Raw genomic sequence first — 17,209 nt, 5'->3', positions numbered from 1 at the left:
CGACGCTGTCCCGCAGACCCACCAGCATCGAGAGCTTGCTGAGGCCGCAGGTTCGTCTCTGTTGGGACAGAGAGCTGCACACTAGAAAGAGCAGCAGAAGGTATGACCTGCCCTGGCTTCCCCTGTCTGTGTTCTGTGCACCCATTTACTAGATGTTAATTACATAGCATTAAGATCCATCAGTTAACGATGCCTGCCTGGCACAGCCGCTGTTCCAGTCCCTGTGAGTTCATGCAGGCAGAGGCGCTCTTGGCAGTGCCCCTCTCAGCCGCCAGGAGAGGGCACCGCCCAGCCAAAGACGAACGGGACAGTCATGGTCTGTACCGGCCACCGTACTGCTTTCGCCTCCCTGGGATTGAACGGGTGAGCTCTCTCCTAGACGGCCACCATACGGCTTCTTCCGCCTCCTCTCGGCTGCTGGGGTCCTCGGCAGGGGGCGCTGCGGCGCGCCTCCCGGCATGCCCTGTGTGCGCCGTGGCCCGGCCCTCCGGAGCCGGGGCGGGCGAGGGGAGGAGGGAGCGATTGCCACGTCCCTGGTGAGCGGGGCTTTGTGCGGGGAGCAGCGCCGCCGCCCCCAGCCATGGGCACCTCGCAGAGCATCGAGATCCCCGGCGGGGGTACCGAGGGCTACCACGTCCTGCGGGTAAGGGTGGCGGGGAGGCGGGCGGGCGTGCTCCCCGGTGGCTATTAGGCTGGCAGCGGCCCTTGGGCCCGGCGGCCTCCCTCTCGGTGGGCCAGCTTTCGAGCGGCCCGAGGGGCTCCCCGAGCCGGGTGGCGTCGCGATGTTACCCGCTGGGAGGGGAGGCGTTTGGGCAGCTGCCGGGACTCCCGCCGCGCGTGGCTGGGGCTCCGGTGCGGCTCGTGCGCTGGTGGAACCTGCGGCGGGCCCGCGCTGCCGGAACCTGCGGCGGGCCCGCGCTGCCGGCTCCCTTTCCCGGCGGCCCTGGGAAGCTGCCGCCCCGCTCTCCGCGCCCGGGACTTAGCCTCCCAGCGCGGAGCTGCCCACGGCCTGCGCCGTGTCCCGGTCCGCGGCGGCATCCCGGACGGCTCTGAGACTCCTTGTCGGCAGGAGAGGTCTGGGTGGCCTGGACTGCGCTGTCAGGTTACACCGTTTGCGCTTCAATTCGTGAGTGGGACAGGAGTGATGCTGCTTTTTGTGAAGCCTTTGAGAGCAAGGCAGCTTCTGGTCTAGGAACTGCTGTTAGCACGCTAGCTTGCACACGTTCAAACTGTGGTTTAAGTACTGCAGCACTCTAGGTGCCTGTCTTGGATAACACGTCATGTGTTATCTTGAGCTGAACTGTGGCTGCTTGACACAAAACTGGGAGGGGTGGCTGACACCAAAGGAGGCCATGCTGCTTGCTGCTCTCCAGCATGACCTGGACAGGCAAGAGAGTTGAGCAGAGAGTAACCTTATGAATCTCAACAAGGGCAAGTGTAGGGTACTGTACCTAGGAAGGAGTAATCCCAGGTGTCAATACAAGTTAGGGGCGGCCCTGCTGGAAAGCAGATCTGGAAAAAAGCCTGGGAGTCCTGGTGGATAAGAATTTCACTATGAGCCAGCAATGTGGCTAGGAGGGCTAATGGTATCCTGGAATGAATCAAGAAAAGGAAGGTTCTCCTCCTTCTTTACTCTGCCCTGGTGAGACCTGTCTGTGGTACTGTGTCCAGTTCTGGGCTCCACAGTTCAGGGAACTGCTTGAGAGGATACAGCAAAGGACTACAAAGATGATTAGGGGACTGGAACATGTGTCTTATGAAAAAAGGCTGAAGAACTTGTGGCTTTTTAGCCTGAAGAGAAGACGACTGAGGTGGGCTCTTACTTATAAATACTTAAAAGTGGGTGTCAAGAGGATGGGGCCAGTCTTTTTCCAGTGGTGACAGAACAAGAGATAATGGGCACAAGCTTGAGCAGTGGAAGTTCTGTCTAAACATGAGGAGACAATTCTTTATGTTGAGGGATGGTTGATCACTGCCCAAACAGTTATTGAACTCTTCATGTCTCAAGTCATTCAAAGCCTGCTTGGATGCTCTGCTGTGCAACCTGCTCTAGGTAAACCTGCCCTGTTGGAAGGGTTTGACTAGATGATCTCCAGAGGTCCCTTCCAACCCCTGTGTTCAGTGATTCTTTGTGACCCCTTGACAGTAGTTCCAAGGATCAAGGTATTCAAACAACAGACATTACAGCTGCCAGAGATATGTTCATAGTAAAGGCAATGCTGCTGTTTTCCTTCTTTTCATAGTTTCTGTAGACACTGCAGACACAGAATTTTGGGTTTGTGTGCAACAAAATACTTTGGCATGCTGTGCCAAACGTCTGGTGAGCAGCCTTTCAGTGATGATGTCCTTTTATCTGATGCACTGGGTGATAACAGTAACTTTGGAGTTACTAATAGCCTTGCCTACACCACAGCACTTTTGCTGCTGTAGGTAAGAGTACCCTTACCATAGGCAATGTGCTGGGCTAGCTTTGCGTTGACATTGGACTTTCTTGGATCAACTCTGTCTAGAGCCACCCTCATATTTTAAATATGTGAAAGGGCACACCACCTCAATTCATATGAATAATATTTAGTACTTCCTTACTTGTCCTAGCTTGCTAGCAGTGAGTTACAGCTGTATGTTGTCTACCATGGTGAAGAAAGAAAAGATATCATCTTCAAGTCTTATAAAATGCTGCTTTAGTGCTTTTGAGAAGCAAACATTTAAGTTCTGATCAAACCCAGCGTACAGGCTAGAGTCATAATGGTCTGTTTTGTTTCCCTTTTCATATTACTAATATTGATCAATCCAATCTTACTAATCTATGACAACTCATTTTGTCTTTTCCCCACCAAAAAAAGTTTGGGAAAAGTGGCAGACTTTTTAGTTCACTATAGTGTAAATATCTCATGTGTTTTGCTTTTGAGAGTGTAGAAGCAGTAACTACTCTGCAGTTACAATGGCAGTTACGTTTAATTCATCATCATACTGTTTAATGAAAGCAGATTAGTAAACTGGCATGCATTTCTTTTAGGAAGTATAATTTACTATTTTTTTTTTCCCTTGTAATTGTGCTTGAATCTGGCACCTTCTATTTTTCATTTAGGCACTTTTTGGTTGTGGTGTTGTTGCTGACTTGAAGTGATGGTGTTTGATTGCCAGTCTTTGTAAACGTAGTTGGTAGGTGCACATTAAGGAAGATGATTTCTCAGAAGACAGTCATATTTACATTAAATGCAGAAATGGACCTGCTTGTTGTCTCAGACTGATGTCTCTGTTTTTCACTGCCTTGTCTTCTTGGTGATATCTTCAGATGCCATAACAAGGCATCTTAAATAGCATTATGATCCTAGTCTAGCAGGAATTATGCCTGTGCTTATATGTAGTTGGCAGTATAGATTCAGAATAGAGTATAATAGAATTAACCAGGTTGGAAAAGACCTTTGAGATCATCAAGTCCAACCTGTCACCCAGCACTATCTAATTTACTAAACTATGGCACCAAGTGCCCCATCCAGTCTCTTCTTAAACCCCTTCAGTGATGGTGACTCTACCACCTCCCTGGGCAGCCCATTCCAATGACCAATCACTCTTTCTGTGAAGAACTTCTTCCTAACATCCAGCCTAAACCTCCCTGTTGCAGCTTGAGACTGTGTCCTCTTGTTCTGGTGCTGGTTGCCTGGGAGAAGAGACCAACCCCCTCCTGGCTACAACCTCCCTTCAGGTAGTTGTAGACAGCAATAAGGTCTCCTCTGAGCCTCCTCTTCTCCAGACTAAGCAACCCCAGGTCCCTCAGCCTCTCCTCATAGGGCTTTGTGCTCCAAGCCCTCATCAGCTTTGTTGCCCTTCTCTGGACACAGTAGAGAAAAATTCTGAAATTTCACAGACATAATTTGAATAATATTGAATTACATGTGGCATGCAAGTGACTGGGCTTTTTTTCCTAGAGATTTTTCCTGATTTAATTTTCCAGTTGGAATTCTGTAGTAAGTTCTTTACACAGTCTTGTTTGGCTTATACTCTTAGAGGAGCTTTGTGTGAATGCTCTGTCTGCACGGGCTTTGGTAGAGCTTGGGCTTGAGCAGTACTAGTTTTGATTTGAGATGAGACTTTCTTTCCAAGCTCAGTATTTTAATCAGAGAAATGGAAATTCTGAAAGGAAAAGAGCAGCCATCTTTTAGATCTAATTCAGGTAAGGTTCTGTTTCTTGGATAACACCAAATTTCTGTAAACAGTATGTTACACTTGGTTTTGAGATTTCATTAGCTGATGGAAAACTACAGAAATGTGAGAAAAAAACTTTTCTAGTAAGAAATTGGGTGCTGCAGTTAATGCAAAAGGTGTTAAAAGGGCATGAAATAAATGAGTTAATGGTGTTCAGAATGACCACAGGAGCCAGGTACAAGTTGCCAGAGGAATGAGCAAACAGACTGTTGCAAGGTACAGATATCTTACAGTTAAACTTTTAGACTGTACATCCTGCTTCCCTACAAAACTGGTAGCAAGTCTCTTGCTCTGCTTGCTTCAGATAGGATCAGGACGATCCCATTATTAATTTCTGATGTAATTTTTGCAGTTTAATATTTTTGGCTGCTCCTGCAGTATTTTTAGTTGTGAGCTGTATTGTCAGTGCACTTGTAACAGGAAATAGGAACACTCCAGGACTGAAGCATTGTTGAGGGGAAGCAATTTCAGCATGTGCATACTTGACAGGAAAGGTTGCTGTAGGTCACACTGTGGAGCTGAAATGTAGCTTGACTGTTTTTTTTTTTGTTAAAGTTACAAAATCTTTTGTTGAACTAAGCCTCTTCATCGGTAGACCTAATAACCAGTCATTTGTTGGAAACGATGCTCTGGAATACATTTTTGTTAATCGTATGCGCTTTTACTGTTAAACTTAATTTACTGGTTCATGTACTCGTAAGTCTTGGGGAAGGGTGGCCAGAAAGCTGCCTGGTAGAAAAGGACCTCAGGGTGTTGTTTGACAGCTGGCTGAATATGAGGCAGCAGTGTGCTGAAGTGACCCAGGTGGCCAGTAGCATCCTGGCTGGTATCAGAAATAGTATGGCCAGCAGGACCAGGGAAATGATTGTACTTGGTTCTTGTGAGTACTGTGTTCAATTTCAGGCCCTTCATCACAGTCCAAAGAAGCTGATGAAGGACTGAGAGCGTAAGTCTTATGAGGAGTGGCTGAGGAGGTTTGGAGAAAAGGAGACTCAGAGGAGACTTTATAGCTCTCTACAACTACCTGAAAGGAGGTTGTAGTGAGGTGAGCATCAGTCTCTTCTCCTAAGAGAAGTAACAAGTCATAAGACAAGGGGAAATAGCCTTGAGTTGAGCCCAGGTAGGTTTAGGTTGAGTATTATGGAAAATTTCTTCCCCAAAGTGTTGTCAGCCATTGAAATGGGCTGCCCAGGGAAGTTGTTGAGTCACCATCCCTGGAGGTGTTTAAAAGACAAGGACATGGTTTATTGCGGTGGACTTTGCCATGCTGGGTTTACAGTTGGACCTGATGATCTGAAAGGTCTCTTCCAACCTAAACAATTCTGTGATTCTCTCACAGAATTTTTGTCAGTGAGAGTTGCATGCTACTGTGTTATGTGCTGTTCTTCCTAAAAGATCCTAAACAGTGGTGCATGAGGTTTAAATTCCTGACTTTTTACCTGAGTGCTTCAGTTTGAGTAGTAGGGATACAAACATGTTGCCATAAAGAGATGACTTAATTTTCAAGGGAGGTTCACATTTTAAAAGCTGAAGTGAAATTCTCTGTGTTAAAACAAAATTTGATGTTGTGTATAGGGAATTTATTACAAAAAGCTTATAAAGCTTTTTCTCTTGAAAACTGGGTGTTTCATAAAGAAATTCAATACTGTTACACTGTGTGATATGTTAATGTGTTACTAGCTGATGGAAATGAAATAGATTCTCTCAGACCTGCTTAGACACAATACATGATGAAATTTTATTACCCCCTATAGGGTGAGTGGAAGAACTACAAAAAAACCTCTTTACAACATTTTGTTGGTGATAAAGTAAATGTTAGAAAACATTTCTTACATGGGAAAATAAAGGCTTCAGAGCTTTTGCTCTTTGAACGTTGTGTATTTGGTCCTTGAAGCTAAGCATCTGAAAATGTAAGTGGACATTTTAAGTTATCTGACTTTTGAAAGTGATGAGAGCTTTCATCTGCTTCTGAATTTTGGGGGTTCTATGCCTCATTCCATTTACAGTATCAGTGCTTAGATTTGTGAACGTTGTTGCTGAGCAGCCTTATTACAATACATACAGGCATAGAATGATAGTGTTGGGAAGGGTGTTAAGCAGAGAGAAACTTCTTGTATTTACCAAGAAAATAATTTTTTCTAGTAATGTGGTTTAAAATTGGTGTCTTGACCTTGGAACTTTCTCCATATTTAATTCTTGACAGCGAATTAAAAGTAAAATAATTAGCATGTAATCTATGCTCAACAGCCCTACTCTCTCATCTTGATGAGAAACTGAAGTCCTGCAGTTTTGTATGAAGCTGAAAGTGTCATACAGGTCTTCTCTGCTTTCTGATGTTCATCATTCTTGACAGAGGCTTTCTCACTCACTCATAACAAGCTCTGGTGGTGGCAGTCCCACAGTTTCCTCAGGTAGTCTATTCCGTGGTGTTTCCTCTGCTGGTAGAAAGTCACAGCATTTACTCATGGGTGTCTGTGACTTACATGTCTGAAATAACAGCTGGCTTTGAGAAAATTAGGGTTCCCAAGCTGTCATGAATGTTATCTTGCCTGCAGTGGCATCTGTTGTAGATGATATTATTTGGTTATTTCTCGGTCCTTTAATTACAAGGGCAAGTTGCTGAACACCTGTTTGGGGCATACAGTAAAGCTGCACAAAGCCAGATTCTCAGGGTGCCTAGAGTTCATGTATGTATCCATGGAATCTTGATTTTCATCATTTTTGTGCCCTTGTGTTTCCTAAGGTCTCTGGTTATTCTTTGTTACTGTGGTTCCTGCAAAAGAACCACACCCATAGAGCTTTGAGAGCTGTGCTGTGCATTTGGCACTGTATGATGGTGATGCCTCTTTAAGGAGGAGGATTTTCATGTGAAACAAACTTGGAACTAATGTTTTGCATTTCTTAGACTGCCAGGCATAAAAATGCTTTTCCATCAGTGATGTTGACACCAAACAATCTAGGGAAATTGGAGACTTTTTGTGACTGAACCTGTGTTTTCCAGCATGAAGAAATGTGGTAACAGAGGGATGCAGCTACAGGTTTCTAATGTGCATGTTAGATTGATGGAGCTAAGAGCTTGGTTTCTCTCAGATACAGCTTCCTGGTAGTTTTTACACTTAAACATCTCTGCATGGTTTGTATCTAAGATTGTGATGAATTTGAGGAAAGGTGTTTGACATCTGAATGTACTTTTAACAAACTAATAATTCAGAACTTGGAAAGGCTTGCAGCCCCTTCACTGGTTTGGGCCAGACTATAAATAATTTAATTAGAATAACAAATCTATATATCCCAGGTGTCAGTGAGCTTCACATTGATGAATGCTGAATGCATGTAATCGTGAGAAAAACCCAACATTGGCAAAATGTTTCTCAGTTACTTCGCTTGAAATTATAAGCATACTTTAAGCTGCTGGGAGCAAGGTGCACCCACAGTGTGTATCCACATTGTAGCCTTGGTTGAATTATTTGAGCTGCCATGGCTGCCAAATTGCATGTATCCCTTTCTTCCAGCTTGTTGGTATATTAGTAAATCACTGGTAGTAAAGATGCCCTTTATGTCTCAAGAATGTCAGCAGGTGATGTTTAATCATGAGATAAGAACCCATGCTTACACAGATGTGACGCCTTTTCCTCTAATAAGTGTAAGATAAAACACAAGGTCCAACATCAGTACTTCAGTGACAAGATACTGCTTTTCAGCCAACTTGTCCTTTGGCTATAATCTTCTTTATTGGAATAAATATCTACAGTTTATCTAGAGCTACACTTCGCACAAATAGAAATGTAATTCTAATCTGTGCATCAACATTGGTGTGTACTTGCTGAATTCCTGTTTAATTTTGTTAGGTACAAGAAAACTCACCTGGACATAGAGCTGGACTAGAGCCATTCTTCGATTTTATCGTGTCCATTAACGGTTCAAGATTGGTAAGTGTTGCTACTTTAGAACTCTGAATGTAGTCCATGTGTTGAGAAACTTACTAGGTAAACCAATGCAGTTGTGGTTTTTTTAAATCTGTGTAAAACATTTCTCACTAGTTTAAAAAGAAAAAGCCTAACTGCATCAGAAATTAATTTCCTTCACCCTGTAGTTAGAATTCTATCAAAACTTTAGCTGGAGAGGAAGATGTGGACAGACATGCTGTTGCAGACGTTTGCACCCACTGAAGATAGCACTAATTACTGATCCATCACTAGCTGCTTGTGTTGGTGCCCCCTTAGTTCTGTCTGTAAAGCTGCTTGTGTGAGAACTTGCAAACTCATTTCGGTCAAAACAGGTTGTTGAAGCTGTTAGCTGGGCAGCAATCAAGAACGTTTTCAAGCAGATCTGTGACAAGACAACAAACTGTTACTTTGAAATCCCAGATTTTTGCCAAAGTCATACTCTAGAATTGTGGAGGGACTGGAAGCTGTGGAGACATATTCCGATAATGCACAGTGTTTGTAGCACTTTGGAGTTGAGTGGTGCTGTGGAACTGGATGCTCGCTCTGTTAAACACTAAACCAAGTTCTTTGAATGTTCGCAGAATAAAGACAATGACACTCTTAAGGATCTGTTGAAAGCAAATGTTGAAAAACCTGTAAAAATGCTGGTGTACAGCAGTAAAACACTGGAACTGAGAGAAACATCAGTGACCCCTAGCAACATGTGGGGTGGACAAGGCCTGCTGGGCGTGAGCATTCGTTTCTGCAGCTTTGATGGGGCCAATGAAAACGTATGGCATGTATTGGTATGTGTGGACTTCAAGTATTTTGCTTACTGTTAAACTAGTAATCTTTGTGCTGAAAACTAGCTTACAAGCCATGAGATCAAATTGGTATGTTTTATCTTTGTTGATTCCCCTACCCCCCCAGTTTGGAAAGGCTTTTGCATTAGAACCATGTGTCTTTGACTATATTATCAAATCTTGTACTTAAATCAGTGGATTTGTACAATACTCAGGGATCCTTCTAGTGATATCAAGCAAGACTGTCAGCTAGCCACTGTTTCACTAATTCAGTGACTATTTTAGTGTGCTGAAAACTTGACCAGTTTGTCTGACTCAGAACTTGTGTGAAGTGTGTGGTCTGTTCTGCTATGCTGACAGTTAAGTAGAGTTTTGTAACTTTCCATCTTGAAACTAGGAAGTGGAACCAAATTCTCCTGCTGCATTAGCTGGACTGAGACCTCACAGTGACTATATCATTGGAGCAGATACTGTCATGAATGAGGTAAGTATACAAAAATAATATTTTGATGAAAAAATTGTACCAGAGCAGTTTGAAACCTCCCCAGTTCCATCTCTGTTCAGTGGTAATGGAAGTAAGCTAATGCTGAGGAAGGAGCCCTGGCATACTGCCTCTTCTTTGTGCTTAAATATAGTTTTGGAAATAAAAACTGCTCTTGAGTAGCTTCATTAAGTCAGATGGAAACCTTTTTTTTTTTTTATACTTTAATATTAATATTTCAAATCTGTGTTGGACCATGTTTTCTGTGTTGTGCTGGCAAAGCCCATTTTAAAGCTGTTGTGGTGATAAAACAGCAGCACTGCAACAACTGCAACATGTCGCAGTTACTGGGTTCCGGTAGGGTAAGTTAAGGACTCGGAAGATGATTTTTCTAATGTCAAATGATAAAATAAGGACAATAAAGCCCTTACTCATCTTTCTCTCTTTTCAGTCTGAAGATCTCTTTTCCCTTATTGAATCACACGAAGCAAAGCCATTTAAACTTTACGTGTACAACACAGACACAGATAATTGTCGGGAAGTGGTGATTACTCCAAATTCTTCTTGGGGTGGAGAAGGCAGGTAAGGAAACAATATGCTACAGGGAGATGGGACAACTTTCTTAGAGCCTAAAAGCTGCTTGCTTAGGTTTTCACAAAGACAGGAAAAGAGTGTTGTTATATCAAGGGCATTTCAGCTGTAATAAATTATATATTTGCTGGGAATTCAGATGTAGTTTCTTATGGGGGGGGGTGTGTCTAAACAGGAAATGAATTAGTGTTGAAATGCATGAAGTGCAACGGTTCCTATCTGCATTAGGCTTCAGTGAGTCGTTGAGCTGTAGGATATTCTTAAAAGTACTGCATTGTAACCAGAACAGAGGACTTCAAATAACAACTGTGATTGGAAGTCCAAGCTATATGCCTGACACAGCTGCTTGGTTTAAATAACAATGAAATCTATTTTGTGCTAAATATTTATTGCTAAAAGCTACATAGTTTCCTTTCATTGGCTCATGTTGGTTATTTCTCTGTAGAAAATGAGACATTTGGAGGGGGAGTGAAAAGTTGTACAGAACTTACCTTGAAACCCGCTGGTGTATTGAGTCATTCACGCCTTGCTTCCTATGGAGTCTGTAGTTGTAAAGTCACTTTGCTGACTTTTAAATGTTCATATTTTAAAAGCCTAGGGTGCGGCATTGGCTATGGATATTTGCATAGGATACCTACACGGCCCTTTGAAGAGGGAAAGAAAATTTCTCTCCCAGGACAGTTGCCTAGGGCATCTCTCAGTCCCCTCAAAGATGGCTTCACAGAGGTAAGTTGTAGTCACTTCTTTGGCTTCGTGAAAATCAGTTGCAATGTCGTTGTGCTTTTCTGCTTCTATTGGTTCTTGTGGAAACAAACCCTAATGATGTAACATTCTTTTTGCCTTTGAATAAGGTTCAGCTGTCATCAGTTAATCCCTCAGCCACATTACCCCCTGGGCCAGCAGGCCTTGAACAGAGTCTTTCAGGACTTTCCATTAGTTCACCCACAACTACTGTCAGTAATGTTCCCAGTACAGGTCAGTATGGAAGTAAGTGACTTCTGAAATGCATGGGGTTTTGGGGTTTTGATTTTTTTGCATTCATAGATACTTCTGTCAGTTTAATAGAAGGCAGAAGAGAATAAAAAATTCTTTCTCAAACTTTTCTTAACAACTGTAATTGTGCCCTGCTTCCTCACAAAATAATTGCAAACAGCTTCTGTCAGAAATACGATGTGTATTATTTAGAATACTGTTTGTTTTCAGCAACATTTTCTGTGGTTAAGGCAAATACTAATTCTGTAAGCAATGATTTGTACTCTTTGAGGAAGAGAGCTGAAGCGTTGTATGCTTAAAATCGTTCTTTTCCTTTATGCTTCACCAGGTGTTCCAACAGTTCCGTTATTACCACCACAAGTTAGTCAGTCCCTTACCTCTTTGCCAGCAGTTAACCCAACAACTACATTACCAGGTGAGTAGGTAAAATTTCTTAAAACATTTCTGAAGCAAAAATCTTAATAAGGAGCAAGGGAAGGTAGCTGTCTTTTCCACTGCTTTTGGTGGGGGCAGCAGGGTATTGCTTCATACAACTTACACATTAAAAAAGTCTCTATACAAGTGTTACCATGTTAAGAACTTACTTATTCATCTAGAGTATATGCACAGAATGTCTGTAGCACAGAGGACTGAGTTGACAATAAAGTTTACAATCACTTGCCTTTTTGGGCTCCCTGCCCAATAGTAACACTTAGATTTCTCAGAATGTATTCGCTTTTCTATTTGCAGCACTTCTTTATCTGACACATTGTTACTTTCCATAGTTCATAAATTGTATGTTGCAAAATACTTCTCACATAGCTTCAGTTTCCCGTTTGTCCCAGACACTTCCATTAGAGAAGAAATTCTTCTCATTAGAGGGGAAATAGGCATGTCTTGCTTATTTCTGCATTTCTTTCACCTGTAAAACCTCCAGTTTAGGAAACTTCTAATACTCATCCTGATTAGAGGGCTAGCAATGCAGAACTGTGTGTTCCAGTTACTGATTTAAAAGAAAAAAAATGATTATTTTTTAAACTGACATAAGAAAAGTAAGAGTCTCTCTACAAACTGGCATGCATTTATTTCCTGCTAAGAACATCAGTTCCAGAATTGTTCGCAGTGGGTGGGATGAGGATTGCCCTGAAACTGGTGTGCTGGTACAGGACTTAGCCTGTTCCAAAACACTGAAGGAGTTGTATTTTGTTTTGTATGCTGTGAGACAAGTAGATGAAGATTTGTTCAAACATTTTAAGCAATGCATGGAAATGTGCTAACACAGAAAAAAATATGTAGTAGAGCTAAGTGCATGCAGGCGAGGGTAGGGAACCCTAATCTTGTACTACATGGAGAAAATGGCAAACTACTATGACATTCAGCTTCCATCAGTGTCCTTTTCTTCCCCAGCCCCTGTCTACCCCTTCCCCCAAATCTGCAAATGGAAATATTCTTTCCACCTTGTTCTCTAAATAGTACCATTGGTTTTTTTGAAAGCTCCATTTCTTGCAGTTTGCATATACAAGAAGTTTACAATTTGAGTGGATTTGTCTGAGGTTCAGCATTTTTCAGGTTTTAAAAAAGTCCAAGCCAAAGTTGCTTAGCTGAAAACCCTTCAAATCACATTGTGTCAGCCTTTTTGGCTAATAAATTCACAGGTGGGTAAAGATGACTTTTTCAAGTGCAATCTGTGTACAGTGGCCTTGCTTTAAGATATTTTTTTTCCCCCCTTCTGTCTTATTACTGTAGTATCAACAGCTTAATTCAGAATTGGCCTTCTCTGAGGTAAACACAATGTAGGAGTAGAGCCCTGAGCCCAGAAATGCAGCTCTTCTAAGACAGGAAATTCAGGAGCAGAAAGATACAATGATGGAACAGCATGTGTTCTGTTCATCATACGCTTCTCTTATATTTTTAGTCCTTCCCAATTTTGAAAGTTATGCTGTCTTGCCTTTTCTATATATTTTATGTGCAACTCTAGTAATGAACTAAGTAGAAAAGACTAATAATAGTCCTCCTGATCTCTGAGATTGATTACTCTACGTATTTCATCCTGTTACTATGTCCTGCCTTTCAGATTAGGAAAGGAGGGCTTCTGATACAGTGCTGCTGTGAAATACCTATCTTTGTTAAAAGCTGAACTTGGAATGCAAGCCTACTAATTCCTTGAAATAAGATTCTGCTTTCCTTAGAAAAATCTGAAAGATTTGGATTACGTATTTGCTAGTCCAACCTTCCTGCAATAGGCTTCCATTTTCTCTGTGCAACTTAAAACTTGAAACTCAGATGAATTTGCATTCTTATATGTAAAATTCACAATCAAGATACAAAGCAGTATGAAATAACTTCAAATAGTAGATCTTCAATAGATCTCAGATAAAATTAGAAAAAAAGAAAGGAAACAAAAAAAAAGCTTTCATCTCTAACTTTCCCACTCTTCTTTCAGGTCTGATGCCATTACCAGCAGGGCTTCCCAACCTGACTGATCTGTCCAAACTTAATTTACCTGCACCACACATTGTTCCAGAAATCATACAGCCTGGTATGTGCTTCTGTGAAGTGAAACACTGTAATAGTGTGTCTCTTCTTTACAATCCTTGACACTCTTAGAGCTAGCTGATGGAATCCTGAAGAGGATAAATTGAGTGTTTGCTTGAGATAGGAGTTGACAGTAGTGCCCAGATGAGGTAAACAAGGAATATGTCTTTAGATGAGATAATTCTAAACCTGTGCCTGTATTTAGTCATTACATCTTATATTACCTGATTCATCACCTCAGAATAGGTTATGCCAAGTATGAAAGTATGCAGTTTTATGGGTAGGAGAAAATGAGGTGTTCCCTTGTATGCTAGATGAGGAGATTGAAGCACCAAAATGGAATGCCAGAGTACGAGGTAATGCTAGATTTACAGCTTTGAATAAAACAAGGCTGCTGAAGGTGCACATGGAGTGAGCAAAAAAGAAATTGGATGCTTATATGGAATAAGGTTTTTGTTAACTTCTTGTTTCTGGCAGTTTCAGTGGATGCCAATATATCTAATCATCGGTATTAATGTATTAAATACCCAGTCCTCTGTGGAGATAAAAGCAAACTTGGGATTATTCTGAATTCATCAATTCTGAAATTGAAGTCTGAGAAGGACTTGAGCGTGCTGTTTGATGAGGTGCTTGATATGGGCTGGCAATGTGTGCTGGCAGCCCAAAAAGCCAGTGGTATCCTGGCCCACATGAAAAGATGCGTGGCCAGCAGGTCAAGGGAGGTGATTCTGCCCCTCTGTTCTGTTCTGCTGAGATCCAGCCTGGAGTACTGTGTCCAGGTCTGGGGTTCTCAACACAATAAGGACATGGATCTACTGGAGAGGATCCAGAGGAGGGTTACAAACATGATCAGAGGGCTGGAACACCTCTCCTAGGACAGGCTGAGGGAGCTGGGTCTGTTCAGCATGAAGAAGACTCTGGGGAGACCTTAATAGAGGCCTTCCAGTACCTGAAGGGGGCCCATGGGAAAGCTGGAGAGGAGCTATTTATGAGGGCATGTGGTGATAAGACGAGAGACAATGATTTTAAACTTGAGCAGGATCTAGGGCAGGGTGGATTTAAATTGGTCATTGGGAAGAAGTTCTTTACTATGAGGGTGGTGAGGCATTGGAACAGGTGGCCCAGAGAAGCTGTGGACTCCTCATTCCTGGAAGCGTTTAAGACCAGGCTGGTAAGGCTTTGAGCAGCTTGGTCTAAGTGGGAGGTATCCCTGCCTACAGCAGGGGGATTTGTACTAGATGATCTTTAAGGGTCCCTTCCATTCTATGATTCTATGCAGTCTGAAAAGCATCAGGCTTGAAGCTAGCCTGATGAGTCAGTGTTGCACATGTCATGCTCACACTAAGTTCCAAAAGCTTCCTCCTCTTCAAGAGCAATAGGAGGTTAGAGATGGTAACAACTCTAAGCAGACAGAGCTTCTGTCCAGATCTCCTGTGGTATGCAGCAGCTCGCTCACTTTCTTTTTTCCTTTTTTGTTCTCTCCTTAGGTTTGCCACCCCTTCCCTCCTTGCCACCTCTGAATCTAGTGGGAATAACACCTCTGTCAATGCCACCCAAATGTGTTCCTCTGGTTCCTTTGGCCACAGAGCCATCTACAGTGCCTGCAGATTTGCTTCCCTCCATTACTCAAGCTGGAAGCTTTTCCATCGACCCCGGCACTACTGTAAATGCAGAACAGACCTCTACGCTTAGCTTGGATAGCACTACCCCAACTTCTAAGGCAACTATTGTTGACAGATCAAGTGAATCTTCTACAGTTAATGAGAAAACATCTGGAGTCACAGATACACAAGCTTCTGAATCATAATTTCAGATCACTCCTGAATTGGCTTGGTATTTATTTAGCCATGGGATGCATAGTCAAAGAGCAAGCAATCGTTAATTTCATATTAGTTTGTACTTAATCTTTAGGAGTCCTGTAAATAATACGGAGGTATAATAAAAATACAAAGGGGTTTATAAAGCGTGTATGATGGGAGGGGAGGAAGAGTACTTGTATTATGTAACCAAAACCAAAAAAGTCAAGGTGGTAAGTAGAATTCCACTGCCAAACTCGGAGGTGTATGTTTTTAATATAGGCTGACAGCCTTAGCCTGCTAGGTCTGTCCTTGCTTATAATTAGCGATTTTTGCTTCTGATAGACATGAAGCGGTTCTTGCGTGTGACATTTATGTACCATAGTTCTTCTTCTTTGCAGGTATCTTGTTACTACAGTGGGGATGAGAATGCTTAGTCTGAATTGTAAATTTTAACACTGCAAAACTTCCACCTGAAGATATTTCTATTAAAGTTGCTGAGTGACCTATTCAGTGACATCTTGTTATTCAGCTTGTACACAGGTCTTCATTTCTAAGCTCTTGCGAGAAGCTCGAGCCATGTTTCGTGAGTGTCGCTGCGTCGTTTCATACGCCCACTGTAAAATGGCATTTGGAAGGGAATACAGGAAATGTTAAATGTAGCACACAATTTGGCACTTCCTGACTACTGTAAGACAAAGTAATGGATTAAGCATAGATACAGCAATAAATTCCTGGAATTTTATCCTTTGTGTGACAAAATAGCACATTTATTTGTTTAATGCTTAAATTCTCATTTAACCGCTTTTAACTCATCCTTCTAGCACAGACTTCTGAAAGGGATCCAAGAGTGAATGCTAGACTTCATGGCAGGCAGGATCAGCGCTAGCAGTTAGAACCAATGCAGCAATGAGTCATGAAGTCTGCCTCCATGTGATTCATACTTGACTTTTAAAATTGATGTTCAGGATGAAAATTGTAGATTAACTGTAGATTATACATTTGTATGAACTACTTGGTGTGCTGTACTCCAGGAGATAGTCTTTGCTGCTGGTATCAGGTACAGTTGGTGGTGTGGAAAAGTCTTCTGTACTTCTCCAGCCCTTCTATACTCCTGGGATTTCATTTTTGTGTTTGCTACAAGCATGTGCAAACTTTGGCCATATCATCAGCAGGCTGGAGCTCAAGTCTGTCTCAACATCTCCATAATCCCTTTTGGAATTACAGTGTGACTGATCACTGTCTGGAATAGCAGTTGTATCTAACTTCTGATCATAATGTCTTAAAAATGAGTTTGAGTGAAAGCCTTTTCTCTAATACCTGTTTATCCTGTCTTGTCCTTATCACTTAAGTATTTGCCTTTGCCTCACAACTGCACGTTTCCTAGCACCTGTTATGTCCAAAGGCTGTGTCAAAGAGATCCCAAATACTTTTTTTCCTTTTTTTCACACTGTGAGCAGTTTCTTTTCTCAGCTACTTGTAGTGTGAAATCTCTTCCTTGTTAAGTAGGAGGCTCACTGTTTCTTGGAATGTATTTTTTTATTTACTTTTGTAAATCTGGTGTCACATACCTCAGAATTAAACATTGGCATGGGCTGAAGGATGTCCCCTCTTTTCTTTGCTGTTTACAGAGTATGTTGGTGCTGAGCCTCATAATGCTTCATAGGTCTGACAGTCTTTCCTATAACTTCCATGTACCCTTCCACAGCTAGAGTTCTTATCATTGCTGTTTTCCTTTTCTAACTTAAGAACAGCAGAAATAGAAGTTTTGTCACATACAGTCAGCAATTGCTCTAAATCTGGTAAGAAGATGCCTTGCACTGGAATCCTTGGGTAGTTTTTTTGGTTACTATAGTATGGCACAGTGTCCTTTGGAGTAATGGTTTGAAGCTAGCTGGC

The 17,209-nt window shown here is 42.2% G+C and overlaps 1 protein-coding gene across 1 annotated transcript; it reads left to right on the top strand.

Annotated features, from left to right (window-relative positions):
• Positions 1-432: 432 nt before the first annotated feature.
• Positions 433-16,376, top strand: GORASP2 (golgi reassembly stacking protein 2). The gene is made up of 10 exons (XM_054174664.1): positions 433-643; positions 8,055-8,135; positions 8,735-8,938; positions 9,333-9,419; positions 9,868-9,998; positions 10,601-10,733; positions 10,859-10,982; positions 11,329-11,415; positions 13,423-13,518; positions 15,002-16,376. Exons 1-10 carry the CDS (start codon positions 581-583, stop codon positions 15,319-15,321), a joined length of 1,326 nt encoding a protein of 441 aa, XP_054030639.1. The 5' UTR covers positions 433-580; the 3' UTR covers positions 15,322-16,376.
• Positions 16,377-17,209: the final 833 nt, after the last annotated feature.

The sequence above is a fragment of the Dryobates pubescens genome, chromosome 2, assembly GCF_014839835.1.
Source record: "Dryobates pubescens isolate bDryPub1 chromosome 2, bDryPub1.pri, whole genome shotgun sequence".
NCBI classification, from domain to species: Eukaryota; Metazoa; Chordata; class Aves; order Piciformes; family Picidae; genus Dryobates; species Dryobates pubescens.
Note: the sequence above shows the minus strand (reverse complement) of the source record. Positions and strands in the feature narration are given on the sequence as shown.